Source organism: Ambystoma mexicanum, chromosome 9, assembly GCF_040938575.1.
Source record: "Ambystoma mexicanum isolate Mex_15411 chromosome 9, UKY_AmexF1_1, whole genome shotgun sequence".
Classification (NCBI taxonomy): Eukaryota; Metazoa; Chordata; class Amphibia; order Caudata; family Ambystomatidae; genus Ambystoma; species Ambystoma mexicanum.
The window spans coordinates 481994683-482021333 of NC_090931.1; the positions used below are offsets into that span (position 1 = coordinate 481994683).

Sequence of the window (26651 nt, forward strand, 5' to 3'; positions counted from 1 at the left end):
TCTGTATAAAGAAGACTGCATCAGAGAGCGGATCATCCAACACCAGCTTGTTAATTTATTTAATTTAATTTATTTAACATTTATAAAGCGCTCACACAGCCCACAGGCATCGAGGCGCTGTTACAGAAATTGTTTGTTTTTCTTAGTTGTGTAATTGTGTTGTTTTTTTTTTTTGTCTTAGTTACGTATTTATAACGCGCTTAAACACCCAGAGGTTTCTAAGCGCGGACCCGGGGATCGAACCCGGTGTTGCTTCGTGTCGTCTTGCTTCCAAGACGCGCACGCTGCCGCTGAGCTATCCTCCCGGGATGTACCAAGATGGCTTCTCTCTCCGTTCGGAGGGGCCACACGGCAGGAGAGCACCATCATTGAGACAGCGGTGGCAACCAAACAGTGGAACACGGACATCAGTGGTGGTGCACTAATTAGATATTTTCTGCCCACCTGCACTGCTGCTCACCAAGGGGAACAAACTACCCTCCACCCTGGGACTGGGATCTCATATCCACGCACAAGCAAGAGGACACTACAGTAGCAGTTCAAGGACATACCCACGCATCCTCAAAGCAACTACGGTGGTACCCCCACACAAGGAATTAAGGGACTGTAGTAAACACCAACGCCATCAGGGGTAGGGCCCCCAACCCAGATCCACTGCCCTGGCATGCGATACACACACAGCTAAACTGCACCGCACTTCCAACAGTTTTACAGAGGGGTCAATACAAGAAAGAGCGTACTGGGTGGAAACGAAACAGCAGCCCAAGATCCGTTGATCTGCTGCGGCATGGACAGATGCCATTGATCTGAAATAACCAACTGCAACAACAGTGGGCACACCACCAATATCTGGGCCCCCCTTCCTTACTGGCTGGCTACCTTTCCTCCTGGCCGAAGCGGTGGAAACAGACACCTGCCCTGGCCTCCCACGGGGGGAGAATATTAAGGCCAATATAGGAACTCCGAGTTCGGCATGTGAGGAGATACTTGGAGTCCGTGGCTGCACAACTAGACACACTCCCGCATAATACGGGGCCCTGCCTACTCTTGGGCACTTGCACCCACAACAGGCGGATCGGACACTCACCAAGGGGACATCTCACTAAATCTGCAATGCCCCGGCTGCGTGGGGCACACGGGAAAGGGACTGCCGCCAAACCTGCTCCCACCCCCCCCCGGGAGACACCAACTGCCAGCCTACGCAAAGCTGCCACCGACGCCCTGGAGGGCACATACAAGCTCTCCCCCCCACAGTGCTTGAATCGGCCAGTGCTCTGGAGAGCGCCACCATCCTAGTGGCGGAGGGCCGAGACTGACGCATATAACTCTCGGAGTCTGGGAAGGCAAGACCTGGCACGCCATAGTCACAACTGATACTGCAACAACCTGATAGGGGTAAGACAGAAGCGAGACACCGAAATCCGGGGTGCGCATCCCCTGAGTCCGCAGAACTTACCACAACCGGAACCAGATACCACCACAACACCAGCGAACCCACCTCCCGCTCCGAAAATGGGCAATGACAAGCTGAAAAAAGCATCAACACAAAGCAGGATGGACCAATTTGCGGTAGGACAGGCCCAGGAGCCGCAGACCCACGCACCACAACCAGCCTCCCCCGGAGATGAAGATGCCCTCTCTCTAAGAGACGTGAAGGCTGCTATTGCTAACTCCCTATGGAGATGAAAAGGGACAGCTTGGCGGCGGACGTCTCCTTTCTCTGCCACGACCTGCAGAAACTCACTGCCCGCACGGATGAGGCGGAGCAACACATTTCCGGAACCGAAGACAACATCAGAGGCATCAACCAGCAACTTTCACAAACACTGGAAGCCCGCGTGGATGAGGGAGAGGGCAGATGGCGGTGCAACAACGTGCGCATCCTCGGCCTGCCGGAGGGAGAGGAAGGGCCCAGCATGGAGCTCTTCTTGGACCAATGGTTAGTAGACATCTTTGCACCCCACCCGTTCTCTAAATCCCTCTCGGTGGAGAGAGCTCACAGGATGCCATCGGGCAGACCTATACTAGGCGCATCACCCAGAGCGGTAATAGCCAAACTACTTAATTACCGAGGCAGGGACGCACTCCTCCAGATGGCCTGCTCCAAAGGAACAATCACACACTCCCGGGTCGCCTTCTTCCCCGATTACACCCGGGAGGTGCAGCGGGCGAGACAGTCCTTTCAACCGCTGAAAAGGCAACTCTTTCCCATGAATGTGAAATATGGACTGCTGTTTCTGGCCCAAATCAAAAGTTACCATAAAGGAACTACAGTTCATTTCACGGATCCGATTGAGGCCTGGACATGGGCAGAAACGCACATTGACTAGGACTGGACGGCCAGACCAACAAACCGAAGAGGGAGATCCCGGCCCAGACCAAATCATGTCCCCGCTGAGAGGCACCCAGAAGCCCCGGAACCAGCGATCCTGGAACAGGTGGCAAATCCCGCCGACTGAATAAAAGACAGCCACACAGCGGAAAGATGCAGCGGAGAACCAAGCTAGTGGGACAATGACGCCCCCTGCGAATCTCAGGAGCCACGGAATGATCAGAAGGTTACAGGAGCCATGGACCCATGGGAACTTCTCTTGTTTCCTTGTTTGTTGGAACCTCAAGTTTAAGCTGACACTCTAGTTCCGAGTGTCAGCAATGTTCGGACGACAGGTACTTTGTGTTGGGGTGGAGTACAGGGGGGGGGGGTCAAGTTTTCGTTGTTTTTGTTTTGATCCACAGTTATTACGCATTCACAAGGCTAATGAGTCATATCAATCAGCGTATGCGGTCCCATATCATTTCCTACTAGCAGCACACCCCTAGTGTATCCAACCCCTGCACAATGGCTCCATAATACGACTCCATAGAGCCCTCAAATCTGACACTGTATACTATAAATGGCACCCACACTGACTCACGCAATAACCCTTGAGTGTCTTAAGTCTCTCAAGCTGATCACGTGGAACGTGAACGGGCTGGGATCTGGAATCAAGCGGCATCTTGTCATGCAATTCTTAAATAGGCACTTCCCTGACATTGCCCTGATAACTGAGACACACTTGGCGGGAACCAACTGCACCCTCTTTCGCAGAACCAACTACTGATTGGCGCTACATGCAGGATACACAATGGGATCCAGAGGAACCCTCATCCTGATACACAAACGCGTCCCATTTGTACCGCTGACAATAGACCAAAGATCCCGGGGGTTGCTACGTGGTGGTCATTGGAAAACTGGGGGAAGAAACACTGGCCATTGCGTCAGTGTACTCTCCACCGGGGCTGGGAGAGGAACTGCTGGATGACCTGGTTATCCTTATGGCAAAGCACCAACCTGACCTGTGGATCTTGGGGGGTGATTTTAACGACATCATGTGCAATACTAAGGATCGCACTCACATCAGGAACCGCAATCCAAACACCCCCGCCAAATTAGCTAAATTTGCGGAAGCCCTAGGCCTCCGAGATGTGTGGCGGCATCTCCACCCTGACGTTGAGGCTTACTTGTTCCACTCCGGGGCACATGGCTCCTTGTCCAGATTGGACTATCTCTTCCTCCCAAGCACCGATATACATAGGGCGACGACTGCGGATCTACTCTCCCGTGGCATCGCAGACCACTCACCTTTGATGATGGTATTGTGTATACAAGGTACAACTCCCCCTAAGTCATGGAAATTGAATAGTTATTACCTGGGCTTCCCTGATCTTATCGATCGCCTCACGGAAGCAACTAATGAATATTTTGAAATTAATAGCACCACAGTTGATAGTCCTGTCACGATATGGGAAGCCTATAAAACAGTGTTGAGGGGGGAGATAATCTCCTGGACGGCGAATAAAAAGAGGGAATGGCTCCGGAAATTATCAGAATTTCTTCCCAGAAATGGGCGACTGGGAAGCCAAGTACGTTCTTGTTCCAAATCCTGAGATCCTCAGATTCCTTAAGGGTGCTAGAGAGCGGCTCCGGAATACTGAGCTAGATAACGCTAGACACGCCCACCGAGAATCCAGAGCAAAAGTATATGAATATGGGGATAAAGCTGGTAAAATGCTGGCTTGGCTTGAGAGGAGAGACGAGGGTCAAAGCCATGTTAGGGAGATCATAACCCTGCAGGAGGGGAATTGCCACTCGGATCGCGATATTGCAAGGCCTTCGCAGACTTTTATGCTACTCTGTATTGTTCTCCGGTATCCCCATTGAACCCCTCCCTCCTACAGGACATCACTCTGCCATGCCTATTGGAACAGCAGAAAACACGACTGGACTCTGCTCTTACCGAAGTGGAAATCGCTGAGGCTATAGCCCAGTTGCAATCCGGGAAAACGCCGGGCCCCAACGAATTTGCCCCAAAGATTTGCGCAAAGCCACAATTGTCGTTATTCCCAAACCAGCAAAACCACCTGAGCAATGCGCCTCTTATAGGCCTATCTCACTAATTAACAGCGAAACCAAAGTCCTTGCCAAACTCCTAGCCAACTGGCTGAAATCGGTCATTAACTCTTTGGTCCACCCGGACCAATGTGGCTTTATGCCACACAAATCAACATGTATGAACATACAACGCCTCCACCTGCTATTGGAAAGGGCCCCTATTATAGAAAAAACGCTTTCACTACTGGCCATAGACTCGGTTTGCCGGGACAGCCTCTGGGAAACTATGCGACAAATGAGTTTTGGAGACAATTTTCTGGGATGGATACAACTCCTCTACACAGATCCACAGGCAGAGGTGAAGGTGAACGGGTGGCCTTCTGAGCCCTTCCCCCTTGGCAAGGGTACACGGCAGGGATGCTACCTATCACCCCACCTCTTTGCTCTGGCGATAGAGACACTTGCTATGTGGCTGCGTCAGAGCAAGGACTGGACAGGATTCAGATAGCCCGAGGGACATGAAGGTAGGGTGTCCTTGTACACTGACGATCTCTTGGTATATCTGGCCGACCTGATACAAACCTGCCCTATAGTGACGCAGATGCTCGTCCGCTTTGGTGAATTCAGTGGGCTCAGAATCAACTGGAGCAAATCTATTCTTTTTCCGGTAAAGGGCGGCACACAGGCCATCCCCCAGGAATGCCCATATAAGGTGGAGGGAAACGGCTTTTGATATCTGGGGATTTGGATATCTCGGGACTTAACACGCTATACAACCCACAACCTCCAACCAATCATGGATCGTTTCCCAGACGATGTCCGTCACTGGAGACTTCTTCCCCTGAGGCTTATGGGTAGAGCCGCCCTATTTAAGATGATCACTCTACCTAGATTTCTATATGTGTTAGAAAATGCCCCGCTCGAGATTCGGGATTACGAATTTGACCAACTTGACCGTCTCCTTGGAGAACTCATATGGGGAGGGGCACAGCCCCGCATTGCACTAGCCACGCTCCAAAGATCGATCTGGGAGGGAGGTATTGGCGTACCCCGCCTCCCCCCGCCTCCAGACCTACTGGGCTTCTCAACTGGCGGTGGTCAATGACCTTTTGCATGGGCACCGGGAATTGCCGCGTATAAGGGCCGAAATTGCTACCATTCATGACATAGACCCATTACATTTGCTCTATCAGCCCCTTCATAGACCCCCACAACAAACAATGGCAGCACATGTATCTATGGTCTGGAGGCGGGCACACTCTTTTGTGGGGTGGAAGGATAAGATCACCACTGCACAACCCCTGTGGCACAATTGTAACCTGGATGAAATGGGGAAACTCAGACCGTGGTTTAAATGGAAGAAGGCCGGAATCACAAAGATCGGGGATGTCCCGGTGAATGGGGAGATCGCCTCTTTTGAGGCCCTACGGCTGAAATTTCAGCTCCCAATAACCAAACAATACCATTACACTCAACTGGCCCATGCCTTGCGGACACACATCCAAACAGACTCTGCCATACCTGAGAGCACACCCATAGAACGCAACATATTCCCGGCATACATCCCTGCTAAATGCACTTCTATATTATATAATTCCATGTCCTCCTTTGCCACCCCGGAACTTCCTCATCTTAAGTCCAAATGGGAAAGAGATGTGGGTACCATAGACCCAGAGGACTGGATCCAGATCCGAATGCACCCCAGGGAGATCGCTATCTCCTCCAGGCTCTGTCTGGTACAATTAAAAATCCTGCACAGAATATACTATCCCAGAACTATGATACACAACTGGAAACGAGCCCCACACCCGAACTGCCTCCGATGTGGTGTAGAGGCTGGCACATTCATACACATCCTGTGGGAGTGTGCACAGATCCAGAATGTCTGGGGTGAATGCTGCACTGAACTAGCCAGAGTACTAGGCCGCGATATACCACTAGATCCGAAAGTGTTGTTATTGGGCAAACCCGACGAGAACATTGCCAATAAATTGGAGGGATTGCTCCTGTCCACAGCTGCAGGGCTGATGAAGCAGAATATCGCACATAAATGGGGTGCCCCGGACTCTCCGACACTGGATCAATGGGCAGATGATATGGACATATGCGCAATGCTGGAACACAAGAGTCTATAAGGCAAGAGGTTGTCCCACTAAGGCTTCCAAAGTGTGGGAAAAATGGGAAGAATGTGAGTCTCAGTAACTTTTGCTACCCTAAGGTGCACGATCAAATAACATATAGATGCGGCTGCATATGGAAACTAACTGACTCTAACTATGCTTAAATAATTGGTTTATTCGATGAATGCGTATGTTTTGGCCTTTTTGTTTTGTTGTTGATTGTGATTGTTGTTTAAATCAATAAAATGTATTATAAAAAAAAAAAAGAATGTAATAACTGGTCTGTCTCCTTCTTCTGACCTACCACAATGGCTACATGAAGTGCAGGATACAGGGTGAATTGAGTTTTTCAAAATGGCTACCGCCGTACTTTCCGTTCTGGTGATGACGCTATTTCAGCCGACGGTAATTCCGCCGGAGGAATTAGTGCTGTTTGTACGGTAATAACGGCAATTCTGCCGAATACGAGCAGAATTATCATCAGGGACTCAGTTTCAGCAGTAATTCCGCAGGATGGAATTACCATTACTGCGGTAGTGTGTGCGCACACTCCCGCCAAGTTGTAATATGCCGGTATTCCCACCATACTCATAATGAACGCCTGACAGTTACCACATGCTTTACTGATACCCATACATTTACAATAAATGAGTTTGGCAGTGTTTCTGGAGAAAATGCGTCCAGGAGGCCTGGGCCTAGGCCTAGGCCTCTGCTTGGTCTCTGGTATGGTCCTGATTTGATTTGGGAATGAAGCAGATGCCCTGGGGATCCCCTGTATACATTCACTGTTGTTGACCTCATGCAGCACATAGCCTTCCTTAGCCTCCAGGAACCCTCACAGCCTACTTCCCAGCATCACCAGTGTTGCTTCATCAGAGTCACATATATAATACCAAAAGGGTAATTCTATGGTCCTCCAGGTGAGTATACACATCAATAACAAACAACTTACTAAATAGATAAATGATGACAGGATTCTATATGTATATAATCACAAGATTTTAACCAATACGTAATATTTATTTCATTTTTTTAGTCACAAACAAATCATGTTGTGGATCACAGAGAACACTCACTTAAAACTTTTTCCACCACTCAAACTTCATTCATAGCTCGTACATACCATAGTCACACCAACAACTATACCTAACATAGGTGTCTACTGTCAGCATAACAGAATATAAAATACATTTTCAAAGTCAAAACTCATTTGTTTTACGGATGTTTCCCCTCTATGTAAATATAGGGGAAATATATATCCGTCGACACGTGTTTCGGTTGTAGTTCACTGTGGGTACAGAATATCTTGCCCCAGTCGTTTGTTAGTTGTCCTCTGTCCTGAGGAAGGTTGGCTAAACGACTGGGGCAAGATATTCTGTACCCACAGTGAGGGAAATATCCGTAAAATATGAATGTGGGAAGTATGAGTTATGATTGAAGTTTGAGTGGTGGGAAACGTTTTATGTGAGTATTCTCTGTGATCCACAAAATGATTTGTTTGTGACTAAAAAAATGAAATAAATATTAGGTATTGGTTAAAATCTTGTGATTATATACGTATAGAATCCTGTCATCATTTATCTATTTGGTCCATTTTTTGTTATTGATGTACATCAGAGTCACTATGCGCTGGAATCCATCTTGGGGGTGGCATTGAATTCCTACACTGGCACACTGTATGGAGAATGGAGAAGTGCAGCTAGGTCTGTCATTGGATACGACCTTCATCCATCGGCGGTTTTTTTCTAGTGGCACATATTGCTGAACCTTTTTTGCCGAAAAAAATCATAAAATATTGGGGGGGGTATGGGGAATACATAATAGGGGAGGGGGTTTGGAGGTACCCCCCAAATAAAAAGAAGCAGAATTTAAACGAGATGAATGAACATAGAATCTGTCATTGATGGGGAAAGAGAAAATAAATGTGTCGGGGTTGCTCGAAAGGATGCAGGGTATCATATCGCGGCAAAGATTGTATGCCCGATGATATTACAAATATTGATGAATGCTGGATGATCGCTAGTGAATGTTTACCTGAAAGATGAGGCCAATAACTATACAATGCTTTTACATAATCCTACACTATTGGCTTTGTCAATACCTTTTTATGTCTTGTGTCATTCTAGCTCTGTAAGTCCTGTTGAATGGGAAGATTTTTCCAATGAAAATATTGTGAGAGCCGAAAAGCAGAGGAATAATGCCATCTCTCTGAGGACACTGACAGACAGCATTTTGTCAGCGACGGCCAATGACATGCGCAAACAGTGTGAGACAGTAAACATTGCTCTCATGAACAGGGTGATGGAGACCAAAGATGCAAAGGGAAAACTTGAAGCTCATCTGGCAAAGGTAAATAGAGATGCAAGGAAATTATTTGCGTGGGCTAATGATATTAGTTAAGTTTCATTTAGCTAGCAGTTGCCACAATAAATGTATATAACTTTACAAAAGTAAAAGATTTCAGCATAAAGGTGTTTTGCACTTATTAGTTAAAATCTTCGAATAAGTAAATATCTGCCTTATTTAATTGTGTTTTGCGCTCTAATAGCCAAATAGTTCTAAACATTGATATCAAACTGAAAGGGGGTCTGGCACTAAAAGTACGTTTTTAGTTTTGAATACTAGGTGGTGCTACAAGCTTTGCCTGAAAGCATAAACTGTTGACTTGGGAAGTGAGGGTAGGGCTAATGATTTTTCAGAGAATTTTGCAGAGAATTTTGCAGCAATTGTACGTGGGGGGTGAGTTAGGGTATTACATTATGTGAGAGGAGTACGACGGGGCCTGCAAGAGGTTCACCCCTGCATATAATTTCACGAAAAGAAACAAATAATCAACATTTTCGAATTCGGTATTTCGAATTCGCAGTAATCGTACAGATCCAAGGTAGGAGAAAAATGGGATGTGAGGAGAGAAACAGCTTCTGAGTGTTCGACTTTTAACCCACCCATTATCTGCCCATAGCCATGACTGCCACAGGACCATTCCCACCTGCTACCTGCCCACCCCTGCCCAAAGCATGCCTACTTGGAATCTCTTTAAGCTAGCTCTTTGCCATGAAGGGGTTGTACACGTTATCTCTAACCTGTCTAATGGCTCAAGGGCAGTTACAAAAGCTGCTGGTGTAATACAATCTTAGACGAGTGTGCCTTTAGCCACTTGATATATACACAATATGTGTGGCCTTGCATCTGTTTCTTGCACTGATTTCCTGATTAAAATCAGAATTGGAAAATCCAAAAATGTTGGCCCTTGTATGGCTATTAGATAGGCATTTGCCAGGCACTGCAATAGTATGTCCATGCACTAGAAAGATTTTCCAGCTGTTGCCCTTATGTCAGTGCATGGAAAATACCAGGTCATGCCTACACAAAAGCCATACCCGTTGACTTTGCAAATGCTTGTTTTTGAAGTATGCTGACGATCGGTTCAGAGGGCAGCACGTCTAGTTTTCCATACAAGAACCTTGGTATGTGTCAATGGAAACGCAAGGGGTTTAAACACTGAAAATGCCAGGTAACACTCCTCTCCCCATCCTGTCTTCATTTCAACTCCTAGTATGATATGATCATTTATTTATATCGCGCTCATACACAAGTGTTTCAGAGGTCGACAAAGCAAGCGAGGGGAACAGGGGAGAACAAAACAACGATCTTACTAGGCCCAGTGTCATTGAGAACGCGCAAGTGCATGGGAAAGGGAAAGGAGAAAAGTGCATGGAAGGGGCAGAAGTGGAAAGTGCGGAGCACAGGAGAAAAGATAAATAATAAAACATATAAATAAATAATAAAGGCAGTAAAGGGTGGTAGTGCAGCCAGCAAGTGCAGTGTTTAAGGCAGAAGACAGGGTATGTCTAAGTGCAGAAAGAAAAGAAAGGAAGTAGGGGACTGTATGGGTACAGATACAGACTCCAGTGAAAGGGGTGGCCCGGAGGCAGCGCAGGAGGGTGATAGGGTGAACAGGTACCTGGGCCCGGAGGACAGAGGGTGGCCAGGTGCGCAGGGCCAAGAGGGAAACAGATCAGCAGGGGATGGGGTGTGGGGGGCGAAGGCAGAAGCAAAGAGGAAGGTCTTGAGGTGCTTCCGGAACTGGAGATGGTTTTCCTCAAGTTTCAGAGTGGCAGGGAGGCTGTCCCAAAGGGAGGCCCCAGCCGAAGACAGAGATCTACTCCCAGCTCACTTTTTTGAAAAAGGATTGACCCTGACGGAGTTAGAAGTAGAGGAGCGAAGAGCTCGAGAGGGGAGGTATTTGCAGAGGAATAGTTGAAGGTATTTTGGACCCAGGCCCCCGAAAGCCTTGTGGACAATGCAGAGGGTTTTGAATTTAATCCCTGCGTCCTCTGTGGGGCCAATGAAGGGATTTCACAGCTGGAGAGATACAATCCCAGGGCTTGAGCCCAAGGACAAGTCTCACAGTCCTGTTCTGGATTAGTTGTAAAGGGCAGAGAGTAGAGGCAAGAAGATTTAGAAAGAGGCTGTTACAATAGTCCAACCTGGAGAGAACCAGAGCTTGGGAGACAATGAGCTTCTGGAGGAAGGAGAGGAAAGGCAGAGTACCTCAGATGAGGTGCAGTAGGATGTTTGACTTTTTAGAGACATCTGAGATATGGGCGGAGAAGGAAAGTGTGGAGTCCAAGATGACCCCGAGGTTCTTAGCCTCGCAGGTAGAGATAGGAGGAGGACCAAGGGAGGCTGGCCAGAGAGTGATGGGAAAGGATGGTGAAGGTGTACCGATGAGGACGATCTCAGTCTTGTTGGCATTCAGACAAAGATCATTGGCGGCATACCAATCTTGAATGGCAGTTAGGGAATCAGAGATGAGAGAAGGAGAGGGCGTGGTCAAGGGTAGCCTGAAAATGAGTTGAGTGTCGTCAGCATAGCACTGGAAATTTGAGCAAAAAATGGCAATGCAGTGGGCGAGAGTTGCCAGGCATTGGTTGAAAATCCAGGGCAAGAGGTTAAACCCCTGGGGAACGCCACAGGTAGAGAGAAAGATAGATGATAGGAAGGACCCAAGTTGGACCTGGGAGGGTCAGTCAGCGAGGAAAGAGCTCAGCCAGGCAAGAGTCTGATTGGTGATACCCAGGTCATCACGTAGACCATTGAGCAGGGTGATATGGTTGACCGTGTCAAAGGCAGAAGAGAAATCGAGTAGGATGAGAACGGAGGGAATATTAGAGTCATGTTTGGAGAACAGATCTTCACAGATGTTCAGGAGAGCAGTTTCCATGCTTCTGGCAGCTCTGAAGCCAGACTGGTGGTCATGGAGAGAGCCAACAGAATCGGAATGAAAGAGATGGCCCATTTTTCCAGGAGTTTAGCAAGAAAAGGAGTAATAGAAATTGGGTGATAGCTGGGTAAGAAGGGTCGGCTGTGGGTTTCTTGAGACGAGGATGCACATGGGAGTGCTTCAGAGGGGAGGGGAAGGATCCTGAGGCAAAGAAGAGGTTGCAAAAATTGGCAAGGGCCGGAGAAAGGGTATTAATGTGTTCCTTGATGGTTTTAGAGGAATAGGGATGAACCTGTTTTGATGAGGCTTTCATAGATCAGACTTGTCTAGTGACCTCATCAGGGGAAAAAAGAGGAAAGGATGAGAAAGAGGGTGGGGGGATGGTTAAAGGAGGGTCAGCAAGCACAGACTGAGAGGGGATAGGAGGGGTAGGGGAGGAGAGGGTGGGCAGGATGTCCTGGGTTTTTGAGATAAAATGAGAGGCAAGGGCATTGCAGAGAGCCTCGGAGGCAAGAGGAGGGGCAGACACTGCAGCAGGGCTGGCCAGCTCTTTGTAGATTTTAAAGAGTTTGGCCAAGTTGTTAGATGCCGCAGAGACATAGGCTTGACTGTGGACTCTCTTCTTGTTGCGGACAGAGAGTCGGTATTGCCTTTGGAGCAGGCGACAGGCCAGTTTGTCAGAGTATAATCAAGAAGCCCTCCATTTCCTCTTTACGTTTAAGTGTAGCTAGTTTGGAGTCATACCAGGAATTGCACTTGGCTTTGGACTTCAAGTGGATCCTTGTGAGAGGGGCAAGAGCATCAAGAGAATCAGAAATAGAAGAGTAGAGAAAGGACAGGACTGTGTCTGGGTGTGAGTCAGCCAGAGGAGGAGGAGGGGGGGAGAAGGTGGCAGTGAAAGCCTCAACTGTCACACGCTTCATGGGCCGGATGTCCGAGAAGGTAGGTGGCAATATTGGGGTAGGCTTGGTTTGGGGGGAAGAGAGGGAGAGATGAGAGGAGGCAGTGGTCACTCCAGGATAGAGGAGTGGTCAGAGGGATAGAGAGGGGGAGGCCAAAGGAGATCAAGACATCAAGTGTGTGTCCTGCAGAGTGAGTCCTGCTAGGGAGAGGGAATTGCAGATGTCACAAAAGAGCACAGATGAGGAACGGGGAGAATCGAGGTGAATGTTGAGCTCACCAAGGAGTAGGAGTTGAGGGGTTGAGGCCAGAAGGGAGGAGGAGAGGTCAGCCCACTCGGAGAGAAAAAGAGGTGATTTGACCAGGGGGCCGGTAGAGAGTAGCAACAGTAAGAGAGTGGCTGTAGAGAGAGAGAGAGCCTGCAGACAAGGCATTCGAAAGAGGACTAAATCTGAGTGGGAATGATAGTGGCAGGAATCCACTCAGGAAAGATCAGGGCTACACCCCCTCCGACCCAGGTGGATCTGGGTGCAGAAAGGATCTTGTAGCCATCAGGGAGGAGAGTGTCAAAGCTCGTGACAGAGCTGGCCGTGAGCCATGTCTCAGTAAGACCGAGGACATCAAGTTTCAGTTCTTCAAGGAGGTGGCAGATGTCAGAGGAGTGTTTGACAGCAGGCGAGAGTTGAGAGTGGCAGATGAAGAACGTTGCCAGCCTTAAAGACATTCCGGTGAGGGGTACAAATCAGAGATAAGCCCTGCAGAGGTGTGGAGGGAGCCCGAAGTGGGGCAGAGAAGGCGGGAAGAGAGGGCAAGATAGCCAAGGGATGAGAGGAGGGGATAGCCGGGGATGAAAGGAATTTAATGAGGCGAGGGAACCGCCTATCGAAGAGGAGGAGATTGGCCTGAGAGCCTTGGACCATGACAGTGCCATTCTCCAGCATGGGTTCTGGCATGGATTCACATGCTCATGAATATTCCGTCATCAGGCCGGGAATCCTCGGTATAGAAAAAAATCAGTATCCGTTTCGTTTCTGATCTGTCTTTCTTAGTAGCAACCAATCACTGGTCTCTGGGTCATACTCCCCCCAGCCAATGACTGCCCTCTCCCTAAGCCCCGCCTCTGGCAGTCATCCTCAGATTTTTACCGCAAGTAAGTAAAGTTGGGAGTCCTCGTGCTGTAGCTCTCGAGCTTTTGCTGCGTTTTCGCGCTTTTTCAGGAGATTTTTCTCATTTTCCAGTTAAATAGAGCCTCAAGCTCCACCGTTTCTACATCCGATCAACGGGGACCTGTTTCAGAGTTTTCTACGCCCTTCAAGGGTGAAGATTTCGTCGAGTTACGCTTTTGGAGGATTCCAGAAGTTCCGAGGCCTACCCCTGACATGGCCCAGGAGAAAGGAAGCTTGACGCCCGGGAAGCTGTTCAGGACCTGCCCTGGATGCCAGCTTCAGAATGTGTTCAAGGAGGACGAGCATTCGCTATGCCTCTACTGTCTCCATGAGGACAAGACACACACGGAGAGGACTGCGTTTTGTGGCAACATGTCGGAGCGGACCATGAAGGATCGCCACCTCTGTCTCGCCAACTGGCTGGAAGGGAAGAGCCCGTCAGGCAAGAAGAAGAAAAAGAAGTCAGAGCGGTCTTCTAAGTCCTGTGAGGGCGCCCCGGCGACGGGGGCCCAACAAAAGGCCAAGCACCGTGAGTCCGCGGGCACCGGGAGCGCCGAACGTTCGGGCTCCTTGGCTGCCAGGCAGGACGCATCCTCCCCGGCGACATCAACCACGAGCCAACACTCTGGCTCGGGTAAGAGGAAGTCCGAGAACCGGGCGAAGCTTCTGGAGAGGCCCCGGTCGATCTCGAAGATTCCGGCAGAGGGGGAGCGAGGCTCGGACCCTCCCCCCAAGGTGAAGGCCCCAGGCGTACAGAAGGTGACGATGGCCTTAATTCACCCGGCTAAGACCTCGATTGAGGATGTCGCAGCGGCTCTGGCTCAGCCTGTGGAGGCTACGCCAGTGGAGGCGACCTCAGGATCCAGAGTCTTTCAGGCCCATTGAGAAGACCCCCACGAAGTCCTCGTTGGAAAAGGAGGGGGAGGGGCTGGTGGCCATCGTGGATACGGACACAACGTCTGAAGAAGAGCTCATCGAAGTCGTGGAGGAGGCCCAGCCCTTCGGGAGGGATCCTGACGAGGGCGACGACGAGAGCGACGGTGTCGCCGATGAGGTTCCTCAAGAGCCCTCGCGCCCGTCGTTTCCGCTGCCGCAGGACACTTCGGCGCCCATTTTGTCAGCGATTCAGTCCTTATGCTCAGAGATAAGGACAAGGTTGCCCCTCCCCCCGACGGAGGTACCTGAGCCAGACCCGACGGGGGAACCGGAGCCGGGACCTTTGGAAAGTCCACCGCATAAGAAGAGGACGACGCATCCTCCGCCACCTCTCCCACCTCTGCGGCCTGCTCTGCCTTCCCCCCGGTCTACCCATGGGGATGATACAGGCACGGACACGGCTACGACAGGTACAGACGACGACAGAGGCGACAACGCGATGTGTCCCCCATCGCCCCCTGCTCGGGCGTCCCCGCCCGACGAGATTGGATCCTTCTATGCCATGATTTCCAGGGCATCCAAGCTCTTCCAGCTCTGCTCAGAAGAGAAGAAAAAGGAAGGGTTCCTTTACCAACGGCGTGAGGCTAAAAGGAAGACGGTCCTCGCCGTACCACTTCTTGATGACATCTGGGATGAGGGGCTCGCCCTCCTCAAGAACCCTGCCACGGCGCCTGAAAAGAGGGACCGGTACAAGAAGAAGTACCGGGTCCCCGACGCTGCCCCCTTGTGCCTTCGGGCGAAACCTACCCCAGATTCGGTCGTCTCGGCGGCAGCAAAGAAGAAAGCTGGGGGGGGCATCGGCCTCGACATCAACTTCCCCGCCTGACGGCGAGGGCAGGAAACTGGACACGATGGGACGACGGGTCATCTCATCCGCAGCGACAACTATCAAGGCGGCCAACGCCCTGGCTATCGTTGCCCGCTACGACAGGGAGTTGTGGTTCAAAATCACCCCTCTGTTGGACTTCCTTCCGGACGCCAAAAGGGCTGAGGCCCTTGAAATCTTATAGCAAGGTGAGATTGCTACGGACCACGCCATCACGGTGGCAACGGACATCGCCGACACCGGTTTCCGTCAGTTGGGCAACAGCATTTGCCTGAGACGACGAGGATGGCTCAAGGCGACGGATTTCCGCCAGGACGTACAAACCAAGGTTTTGGACATGCCCTTCGACGGGAACAACCTGTTTGGGAAGGCGGTTGATGAGTCCCTTCAGGCCATAAAGACAGACACAGAGACTGCCCAGGCACTGGGAGTGCTCCAACAACGACGGCCGTCCTTTCGGAGCTCCGGAGGCAGACAAGGTGCCTCCAAGGGATGCGGCAGTGGCTCCTCGACCTACCGCCAGGCGGCAAGATCTTCGTCTCAGGAAGCCTACAGGGGATGCGGCAAGTCAGGTGGTGCCCGTCGTCATTGACAGGGAGGTCAAGGAGGCAAGGCGGCCTCCAAACAAGATTGAACCAACCGTGGGGTCGGGCCCCCACCGAAGCACCCCGGTGGGAGGCCGGCTGGCGAGGTTCGTCAGCATGTGGGAGTCCATCTCCACCGACCGTTGGGTGCTGGACGCCCTGGCCCAAGGGCACGCCCTCGAGTTCCAGAAGAAGTGCCCTCACGTTCCACCCGTGGCCAGGAAGGAAAATAACGTCCCTCAACTACTGTTGGAAGCAATGTTCCCTCTAATTATTTTTCTCTATGTGCAGAACCGGTTGGCTGTCGTGCACACATTATTTTCCATGTGCGCAACTTACTAATGAGGTAAGCCACTTTGTAAGCATGTGTATTTAGTGAACTACCATCTCAGAAGAGAGTTTGGAAAGGAATTTCCTCTTCCCAACCACTGCAATTCTTTACAAACCTGTGTAAAAGGTGCATTTTCCAAATGCATAGGTTAAAAATAAAATGTTGTTATAAAGAGAACTCATCAACCAATCCAAGACTTCAACATCTGCCAGAGTAACTTACAAACGTACTTCTGTGCAGAGAAAAATGTGTGTTTTATGCCACTGGAAAAACATGACAAGAGATATTTGTTTTTGTAATACACAACAATCTGGCTGTCAATTAATTCAGACGGAATACAACATTTGCCGATGGATTAATGACAATTGATTGATTGATTGATATTTTATTTCTATCGCGCTCGTACACAGTTCAGTGTACGATTCAGTGCATGCCAATAGGAGTTCCAGTGCCAATTTAATGAAGTAATACAAGGGCCAGGAGAACATGCTGCTAATAATTTGTGTAAGAATGATCATTGCATCAGGATAACTAAACCTCTGAATATGATTATCAAAATTCCTGTGCCTCTGCTTACAATCCACATTACGTTGTGCTGTGAGTTCTGATAACACCAGCTAAGAGACATATACACACTATCCATTTTACTCACCCTGAAAAAAGGAAAATGTGGCTGTTAAGTACGAATTAGTGCAGTCCAACTGGTGTGCTACTACACAAGACTTATCTCCTTGGTATTCAGTAACCCACCTTTTAATAGGCCTGTACTACAAAAGTTGGTAGTGTGACTGAGCAGCCAGGCTTAGCTTAAGAGGGGTAATGTGAGCTGTAGAGCTGTGCAGTGAAAGCAGTAAACACACCTATCCAATTAAACACACACTTAAAGATATATAATATGTATTTTTTTATACACAAAGATATTTAAAGCATTCTTTAAAAAGTAGTAATTAGCTGTAACAGTAATCCCAAGTTTGGATTTAATTCAAACAGTGAACAATAAAGCAGGTGACTAAGTCATTCATATGTTATACATGTTCCAGCACCCAGAGGTGAAGTCATTTGAGGTTAGTATAGCATTTATATAGTATCACGTTTGCAATATTGAGTTTTTAAGGAAGGCAACTATGAAGGTTAGATCAGAACAGACTGATAGGTTTTAGGAACAGTTAGATTCTCCCAAAGGGATGCAGGCAGTCAATTATCCCAGCATTAAAGTGTTCAACATTTAAAACCTGTAAGGAAACAAGCACCGCCAAAGCCAATTGGTTCAGAAGGAGACTTTTAGGGAGCCAGGACAGCTAAAGTCAATGGACAAAGTCAAAGTTTTGATGCTCTTCTTCTTAGAAAAATGTTCAATAGTCAGTGTTCAAAAGAAAAATTCACAGCAACTCAAAATGTCAAAATAAATAAAGAGTCACCTTTAGAAAGCACAAGCTGTAAGGCCAATGCAGGTAAGTTGAAGTCAACTTAGTGTAGGGTTAAATCACACTCCCAAAGATAGCAAGCACCCCAAATGGCATAAGGATAAAATACCCCAAGCCCCACAGTGCCTTGAGAATGAAGAAAGTGTTCCAGCTGGTTGCTTTCATGGTGCAGTGCAGTAGACCCTTGATCCTGGTCCTTGGTCGCGGTGAAGAAAGGGAGGACGTCTGGAGGGCTCCAGTGGCAGCACTCGACAGAGGGAATCGGCAGCAATAGATTTCTGTAGATTCAGTGGCTCTTTGTTGTTTTAGCTCCTTTTTCTCAGTGCCAATGAAGAACAAAAAGCTCTGTTTAGGGTTTCCTTGATCCCTCGGTCCTGGACTCTGATGCGGGGACTCTGGATGCAGATTTTTTGCTTCTGTAGTGTCCTTTGGATGCCCACGAAGATTTGGCTGGATTCGAACTTCCGAAGACAATGCACTCACAAGTGGTCTGGGTACCCCAGGTATTGAGCTTCTGAAGTGTAGGAAAGTCGCAGCAAGACAGGGGTTGCAACAAAATAGAGTTTGTCTCAAGGCTAGTTGGTCTCACCAGCCTAAGGGAGGAAGTCATCCTTTACGGGTCTTCCCTGTCAATTCCAAAAAGAGGTAAGCACAGCTGCAGGGCTTCATCAGGCACTTCACGGATCAGGAGGGTGCTGCTGGCGTCTTCACTCGTCTTCTGTTTCGGATGTTGTCCTCCAAGGGTCAACTCTGCTCTTAGTGCCAAAAACCTGACTTTTTCTGCAAGTTCCCATTCATTCACTTGTAGGCCAATAAATGATATTGCAATGTTGCTCTCCACTTACAGGGTAATGGTAGCAATGCTAAACTAGGCGTCTCAAAATCCTTTGAGGGAAAATTAATATTTGAGTTTTATAATGCGTTGACTTGCAAGAGGACCGCTTCAAAGCACTTGCTTGTCATATGTACAAAGAAGGCAAAGTGTGGGATAAGGTTACACATCCACTTAGTCTGATTACTTACAGCCAGAATCCTATATTTGAGCTGGAATATCAACACTTGTTAGTTATTCTAAGAGAACGAAAAGATCAGGTAATTGCTGTGGCTTGTTCCTTATTAAATCTTTTTGAATAGGGGAGAATTGTCTGTGTGCGCTGCTAAAAATCCTCTGAGCGGCACCCAGAAGGAAGCCGGGCAAGCGCATGTGCGCACAGCTTAGAGGGAACATTGGTTGGAAGTAAGGGCGAGGCTCAAGAAAGGTGCCATCGAGCTCCCAATGAGGCTTCGGGGCTCTGGAGTTTACTCAAGGTATTTCCTCGTGAAGAAGAAGACAGGAGGATGGCGTCCCATCCTGGACCTGCGACGACTGAACAAGTACATCAAGGTACAGAAGTTCCGGATGGTCACCCTCCAGCACGTGCTGGGAAAGCTGGAGGAGGGCGATTTCCTGTCGTCGTTGGACTTGGAGGATTCGTACTTCCACATCCACATTCTAAAAAGACACCATAAATTCCTCAGGTTCGTGGTCCAAGGGCGGCACTACCAGTTCAAGGCCCTCCCGTTCGGATTGAAGTCACCGGTGGCGGCGCGGCTGCGCCTGCAGCGGATCCACGTCTAACCCTACCTGGATGACTGGCTCATCCGGGCAAGGACAAGGGAGCTTGCCGTGGAGCACACTGCCAAGACAGTCCAGCTGCTCACGGACCTGGGGTTCTCCATCAACTTTCCAAAATCCCACCTGTTCCCGTCGCAAGCCGCCCTGTTTCTGGGAGCCAAGCTCGACACAGTGGCGCGGCTGGCCTCGCCGTCGGAGGAAAGGACCAGGACCATCCTGGGCAAGGTGCAGCGTCTGCTGGCCACGGACATGGCCAGGGTAAGATCTATCAAGTCCCTCCTCGGGATGATGTCCTCTTGCATTTATCTGGTGCGCCTTTGCAGGCTTCGGATGCGCCCCTTACAAGAGTTCCTTGACGCCCGCTCGGTCCAGTCGACGGGCAGCTTCGAGGACAGGATCCCACTCAACAAGACGTTCCATCAGGCGATCCGGTGGTGGGGTACCCGCTCTCATCTGTCGGCGGGCACGGACTTTCAAAACCCAGCTCACCAGGTGACGGTGACGACGGATGCCTCCCTGGAAGGTTGGGGAGCACACTCCGGAGATCTTCACGCGAGAGGCCTTTGGCTCCTGGAGGAGAAGTCACTCCACATCAACATCTTGGCGCTCCGCGCAGTGTTCTGGGCCTTCAGGTCTTTTCTTCCGTCCCTCAAGGGCAAGGTGGTGAGGATCTTCACCGACAACACCACCACGATGTTCTACATCCGGAAGCAGGGCGGAACCAGATCCCCTGCCCTATCCAAGGAAGCCCAGGATCTGTGGCATTGGGCCGTCGCCCAAGGGATGTTTCTGGTGCCTTTTCATCTGGCAGGAATAAAAAACACCATTGCCGACTCACTCAGCAGAGAGCTGCGCTCGTGCCACGAGTGGGAACTACGCCAGGATCAAGTGGATCGACTCTTCCGACGATGGGGCGAACCCCAGATCGATTTCTTCGCGACGGCGATAAACTCTAAGTGCCGGAGGTTCGCCAGCAAGTTCACCCAGCCGAGGAGCATGGGCGATGCTTTCTCGTTCCCCTGGGATGGCCTATTTCTTTATGCGTTCCCTCCGCTGCCGTTGCTGCTCCGGCTCATCAACCAGCTCAAGAGGTCCCGGTGCAGGATGATCCTCGTCGCACCGGCGTGGCTGAGACAGATCTGGTTCCCGGACCTTCTGGACTTGTCAGCGTCCACACCAGTCAAGCTGCTGACGGACGCGGATCTTCTCTCCAGAGAAGGAGGTGCCATTCTTCACCACAACCCAGAGTCGCTGAACTTGCAGGCCTGGCTCCTGCAGCACTAGAGTTTGGAGGGTACGACATCCCAGCCGACTGCAGAGAGGTTCTTGCAAAGGCCAGGGCGTTCTCAACTCTCAAGTGCTATGGACATAAATGGAAGAGGTTCTCTGTCTGGTGCCGTGCACAGAAGATTATCCCTCTGCGGATTACGACCCCTCAAGTATTGCCGTACCTTCTGTCATTGGCCAAGGCTGGACTAGCTCACGCTTCCATCAAGATACATCTGGCCGCCATCTCACGATACACCAGAACTACGGGACGGGCGTCCTTGTGGTCTCATCGGCTGGTGAGGAATTTATGAAAGGATTGTTCCGATCATTCCCGCCGGTGAAGGCCCCTGCCCCGGCGTGGGAGCTCAACGTGGTGCTGACCAGGTTCATGGGGGCCCCATTTGAGCCTATGCATTCGGCACCGTTGAAGTTTCTGTCGTGGAAGATAGCATTTCTCATGGCCATCACCTCCGCACGACGAGTGGGAGAGATCCAGACCCTATCTTGCAAGCCACCATACTTGACGTTTCACAACATGAGGGTGGTGCTGAGGACGCACCCCTCCTTCATGCCCAAGGTGCCGTCGGACTTCCACCTCAACGAACCCTTGGTGTTGCCAGTTTTCTTCCCGTCGCCTTTGTCGCCGGCTGAGAGGACTCTGCACTCGTTGTACGTAGCTAGAGCGCTGAAGTTCTACGTGGACCGCACGAAGAGTTTTCGGAAGACATCACAGCTGTTTGTAAACTTTGGACCTGTGAATCAAGGGAAGGCTCTCTCGAAGGCTTCCATTTCCAGATGGCTCTCCGGCTGCATCATGCACTGTCACCGGTTGGCAAACCGAATGCTGCCTGGCCGTCCGAGAGCCCACTCGACCAGAGCGATCGCTGCTACCACGGCGTTCCTATCTGGTGTGCCCCTGCTCGACATCTGCAGGGCTGCTACGTGGAGGTCGATGCACACCTTCACGAGATTCTACTGCGTCGACCGGGATTCCAGGGAGGAGTCCAGAGTCGGCCAAGCAGTGCTGCGCAACCTGTTCGCTTAAGGTGAGCCTGGTGAGGAGGTAAGAGATGCTTAATGTTGAGTTTTTTGTAATGCTTAATGTTGAGCCTTTTGCCACCTCCCGTGGTTGTGCATGTGTATACTGCTATGTATTCTTATATTCATGAGCATGTGAATCCATGCCAGACCCCATGCTGGAGAAGGAACAAGTTACTTACCTGTAACTGTTGTTCTCCAGCATGGGTCTGGCATGGATTCACATGCAAACCCTCCCGCCTACCCCTCTGCGGCTCTTCACTTGGTCATACTGCCACTTTACGTTCTACCAAATCTGAGGATGGCTGCCAGAGGCAGGGCTTAGGGAGAGGGCAGTCATTGGCTGGGGGCAGTATGACCCAGAGACAAGTGATTGGTTACTACTAAGAAAGACAGATCAGAAACGAAACTGATACTGACTTTTTTCTATACCGAGGATTCCCGGCCTGTCAACGGGGAATATTCATGAGCATGTGAATCCATGCCAGACCCATGCTGGAGAACAACAGTTACAGGTAAGTAACTTGTTCCTTTAGGGAGACATTAAGGATGACTCTGGAGGAGTCGAAGGAATCCATGAGGACTTCCCAGCGAGTGCCACCATGATGGGAGAAGAGGAGACAGGACAGAGCACAGCGATCATATGCAGGGTCCATAGATCTGGTGAAGGAACGACAAAGAGGATGTTGGTGAGGGTCTGTCCGGAAGAGGCACTGGAATAGGTATCAGCGATAGGGAGACCTGGGTTGGAGGCCAAGAAATCCTTTTTAAACCTCTTCTTTCCAGACTTAGTGAGAACGGAACGGAACAAAGTTAGGATAGTTGATCGGGAAGCATTTGGAACAGATGGGAGAAACAGAAAGCGCCATGGGTGAGAAGAGAGGGGAGGCAGTGGGAGGAGTATGCAAGTACAGTGGTATGGAACAGTCACTGGGCTAGCAAGTTACAATCAATGGCCAAAGTTAAATGCAAAACACACCAAGGTTTGACTTTCAAGTTAAATGTAAAACACACCCAAGTTTGACTTTCAAAGTTAAATGCAAAACACACCCAACTTTGACTTTCACGTTAAATGTAAAACAGACCCAAGTTTGACTTTCAAGTTAAATGTAAAACACACCCAAGTTTGACTTTCAAAGTTAAATGCAAAACACACCCAAGTTTGACTTTCAAGTTAAATGTAAAACACACCCAAGTTTGACTTTCAAAGTTAAATGCAAAACACACCCAGCTTTGACGTCAAGTTAAATACAAAACACACCGGAGTTTAGCTTTCAAAGTTAAATGCAAAACACACCCGAGTTTGACTTTCAAAGTTAAATGCTAGGGCAAAGCAGGAAGAGAATGGAGGTATGAATCAGAAGTTAGAGATGAGTGAAGAAACGAGAGCATTTGAGAGCATAACAGGGAGAACTGTGAGAACAAGAAGAGAAGGGAGTGAAAGGACCCAAGAAGGGGAAAAGGGCAATCAGAAGGAGGGAACTAACCCATGGTGAGTGAGGTAAGAGAGACTTGGTAGTCCAGTTTCAAAGCTGTGTGAGGAAGCAACCACAGGGAGGGTTGGGTTGTGGCAATAGTCTCATGTAGCGTTCTGGTAGCGGACAGGGAGCAGGACAGGGGCCTTCGATGTGGGCCTTAGTTGTTGGTGCCGGCTCTCGCCTCCCAGAGACCCTGATTGGGTAAAATGAAAACTCATTGCCCAATGGGGAAGGGCCAGGCTGCAGGCACAGGGAGCAGCCAGCAGACAGTTAGTATGGAACATCCATTTGGAGGAGTTAGCAGTGAAGGACCAAACAGCACTTAAAAGCCACAGAAGCACTGTTGCCACACACAGAGCCAGAAGTCAAGGCTGAGTTGATGAAAATGCATCAAATAAATTCTGGATGCAAAACGGCTGTTTTACGCTCTCACAAAATAATTTTCAATATTTTCAAAATTAATTCAGAGTTGCTCCCACATGTCGGGCAAATGCAGGCTTGGTGACAAAAAAGAAGTCTAAGTGAGCCATGAGGCACCTACGTTGAATGGAGCTGGTAGTAAGCCCCGCACCTCTGCAGTAGAAAAAATTAAGACATTTTAGTATTCAGTGCACAAAGTAGAATGTTGTCAAAATAGCATTAGCTCATACTTTAAATGTATTTGATAAATACACTCTATGGGCCTCATTAGGACCCAGGCGGTAAGGGGTTTACGCCGGCGTAAACCATGGCGCCCCTTACCGCCTGAGTACGAGTTCCCTTAGCGCCATGGTGATTTTAACGCCTGCTTTTAGCAGGCGTTAAAATCCATGGCGCTAAGGGACCTTGTCGTTAATTACGCCACCGTAATTTACGGTGGCGTAATTAACGCCTTCCCCACTCCCATTATGCCCTATGGGGCCAGAAATGGGAATGGGGAAGGGTAAATGGGGATTGGGGACTTACCGCCCCGCCAACCTCGGAATGGGGCGGTAAGTCCACCAACCCCCATGGCGGAGTTGGCAGCTTAGCGCCATGGACCATGGTGCTAATAGCGCCATGGTCCTCCGCCAAGGTCCTAATGAGGGCCTATGTGTTTTGTTTTCCACATTCATTGTAACCCATATTACCTTTCCATGACCATGTAGACTTAAAATAGAGCCAGTCGCCAGTCTCTTACTTCCACATTAAGTGGGTTTGATATGGTATCATCCTATGTACTTTTTGTACACTGTTTGGGTGATGCACTCCCCACGCTCTTGACTTTGCTACAGCCCTGCATAGTATACTTATATTAGCCTTTCATCTTTGCTCTCACACCTTACAGTTTGTTGCAACCCTTGTTACTTACAACAATTGAAGAAGTAAAACTGTTAATTACTATAGTATTTACAACTATATCTTTAAATGAAAGTAGGAACACCACATTAGGAACATCCCCCCCATGCCACATGCATGTAAACAAAGGCCCAACTGAGAAGTCTTCTTTTCAGCATTGCGCTAATGCAACTGTTCTTGAGCATCCTTTCATTTTCTTTAAAGAATTTTGAGGTGCATGCTTTCTTTTTTTTGAAAATCTCAAGAACTTTTTTTTTAAAGATATTTTCATATTTTCGGATGTGTGGTGCTTTGTGCACCCTGCATTTTTAAAATTTGTTAAAATGGAAAAAGAGAGATACCACCTTAATTGTGCCTCGCCCCATCAAGAGGCAACTCCAGCATACGCAGGCCAAAGGAGGAGGAAGCATTCTGTACTTTGCAGTGGGTTTAATACTTAACCCGGTCAATGTAGATGTAGATGAGAAGGCCATAATTTTGTAACTGATGGAAATACCCCTTTACAGTTTGAGGGCTTTCTCTGGGATAATCAGTGGCCACAGTTAACTGGTCGTCACACATGTGAGCCTTACCCTCTGATTTTTCCAACCAGACAAGATTAGTGCACCCATAGATCTTGACCCAGTCTAGCTGATTGTCTGCTTGAAGTGGATTATCTTTCTTCCAGAACACCAGTGCCTTGATAGCAAGTCTCTTGTAGGATATAGAATTATTTAATTGCCACTCAAGTTCAAACTTCGGAAGTAAAACAACAAATATGGTTACAAGGTTACTCCTTTAGTAATGCCATACTGGAATGCTCTTCTTAATGAAGGAAGCATATGGAGAACCATGGATCTTTTGTCTGTGATCTATATGTGATAAAGTGTATTCCTTTAGGTGGTCTCTAGTGTACCTGCATTGAACTCAGTATTAATTTTGATATTGTGGAATTCTGGTTCTCCTTGGCACAAATATCATTCTGGAGTGTTTATCTTTACTGATTGTGTGGATGATAGTCCTTCATTTCCAGTCCCCCCTTTTTTCTGGCAATAATTGGCACTTCTGCTTGGCAAAATACCACTCTCTCTTTCTCCACACAACTAATATTTTTCAGGTAACTATACAGTGTTCAAGTCCTGCAATTCTTCATTTTCAGCATTAATGGTGTCACGTGAGTGGGGTTCTGAATGTGTTTCCTCTTCAGTGTCAGAAACTTCTCAAATCCACTTTGTGACTACGAGTTATTTATCAACATCTGTCCATTGCTTTCCTGATCAGAAGGAGAAAAAGCAGGATCTTGTGGGTCCTTGTCATTTGTATCCTGGCAGGGTATTGAAGGTCTTTGTCTCTGCTGCACATACATTACCCCATTCAGCCTTCTGTGGTTCAGTCCTCAACTAATCAGTCTGTAGATAGAGGTGGTCTGATGGATATGCCTCCCATTTTACAACTACTAAAGTGGAGTGTTTGCAGAGTGTGGCACGTTATCAGCAAGAAAAACTGCTGCTGGTGACTTTCATTTTGAAGAAGGAGAATAACGTTGGGGAAGTCCTTCTATTGTTTTCATTACTACTGTGCCTTCAAAAACACTCCCTCCAACGCGGAGCGTCGCAGAGTGTTTGCAGAGTGTGGCATGATAGCAGCAAGGAAAGCTGCTGCTGGTGACTTTCGTTTTGCAGAAGGAGAATACTGTTGGGGAAGTCCTTCTATTGTTTTCATCACTGCTGTGCCTTCAAAAACACTCCCTGCGATGCAGAGCATCGCAGAGTGTTTTCAGAGTGTTCGCAAAGGAGTGAGTACGCAAACACCTACACAAGCCGCTACCCGATGGATTTGGAGCCGGATTCAAGATGTTTTCAATGGACTAGAAGACAGGTACGTCTAAGAACCCGGTCTCTGAACGTTGTCCTGTGTTATTAAAGCGCCCGACATCTATTTCTAATAAAGCCCACATACATAAAGCTAATTTCTTGCACATTTGTCCGGAACGTTCACAGTACATAGACTTAACTCAAAGGGCTGATGAGCAAGAGGACCAAGAGGGTGAGTCGAGTGTTGGTAAGATT

The 26651-nt window shown here is 48.9% G+C and overlaps 1 protein-coding gene across 1 annotated transcript in view; it reads left to right on the forward strand.

The window, feature by feature from the left end:
- The window catches only part of TEKT1 (tektin 1), an 880590-nt gene that overhangs the window by 681277 nt on the left and 172662 nt on the right, over window positions 1-26651 (forward strand). The window contains exon 6 of the mRNA XM_069615027.1: window positions 8619-8841. Coding sequence (XP_069471128.1) covers window positions 8619-8841 — 223 coding nt within the window. The remainder of the gene's footprint in view (window positions 1-8618; window positions 8842-26651) is intronic.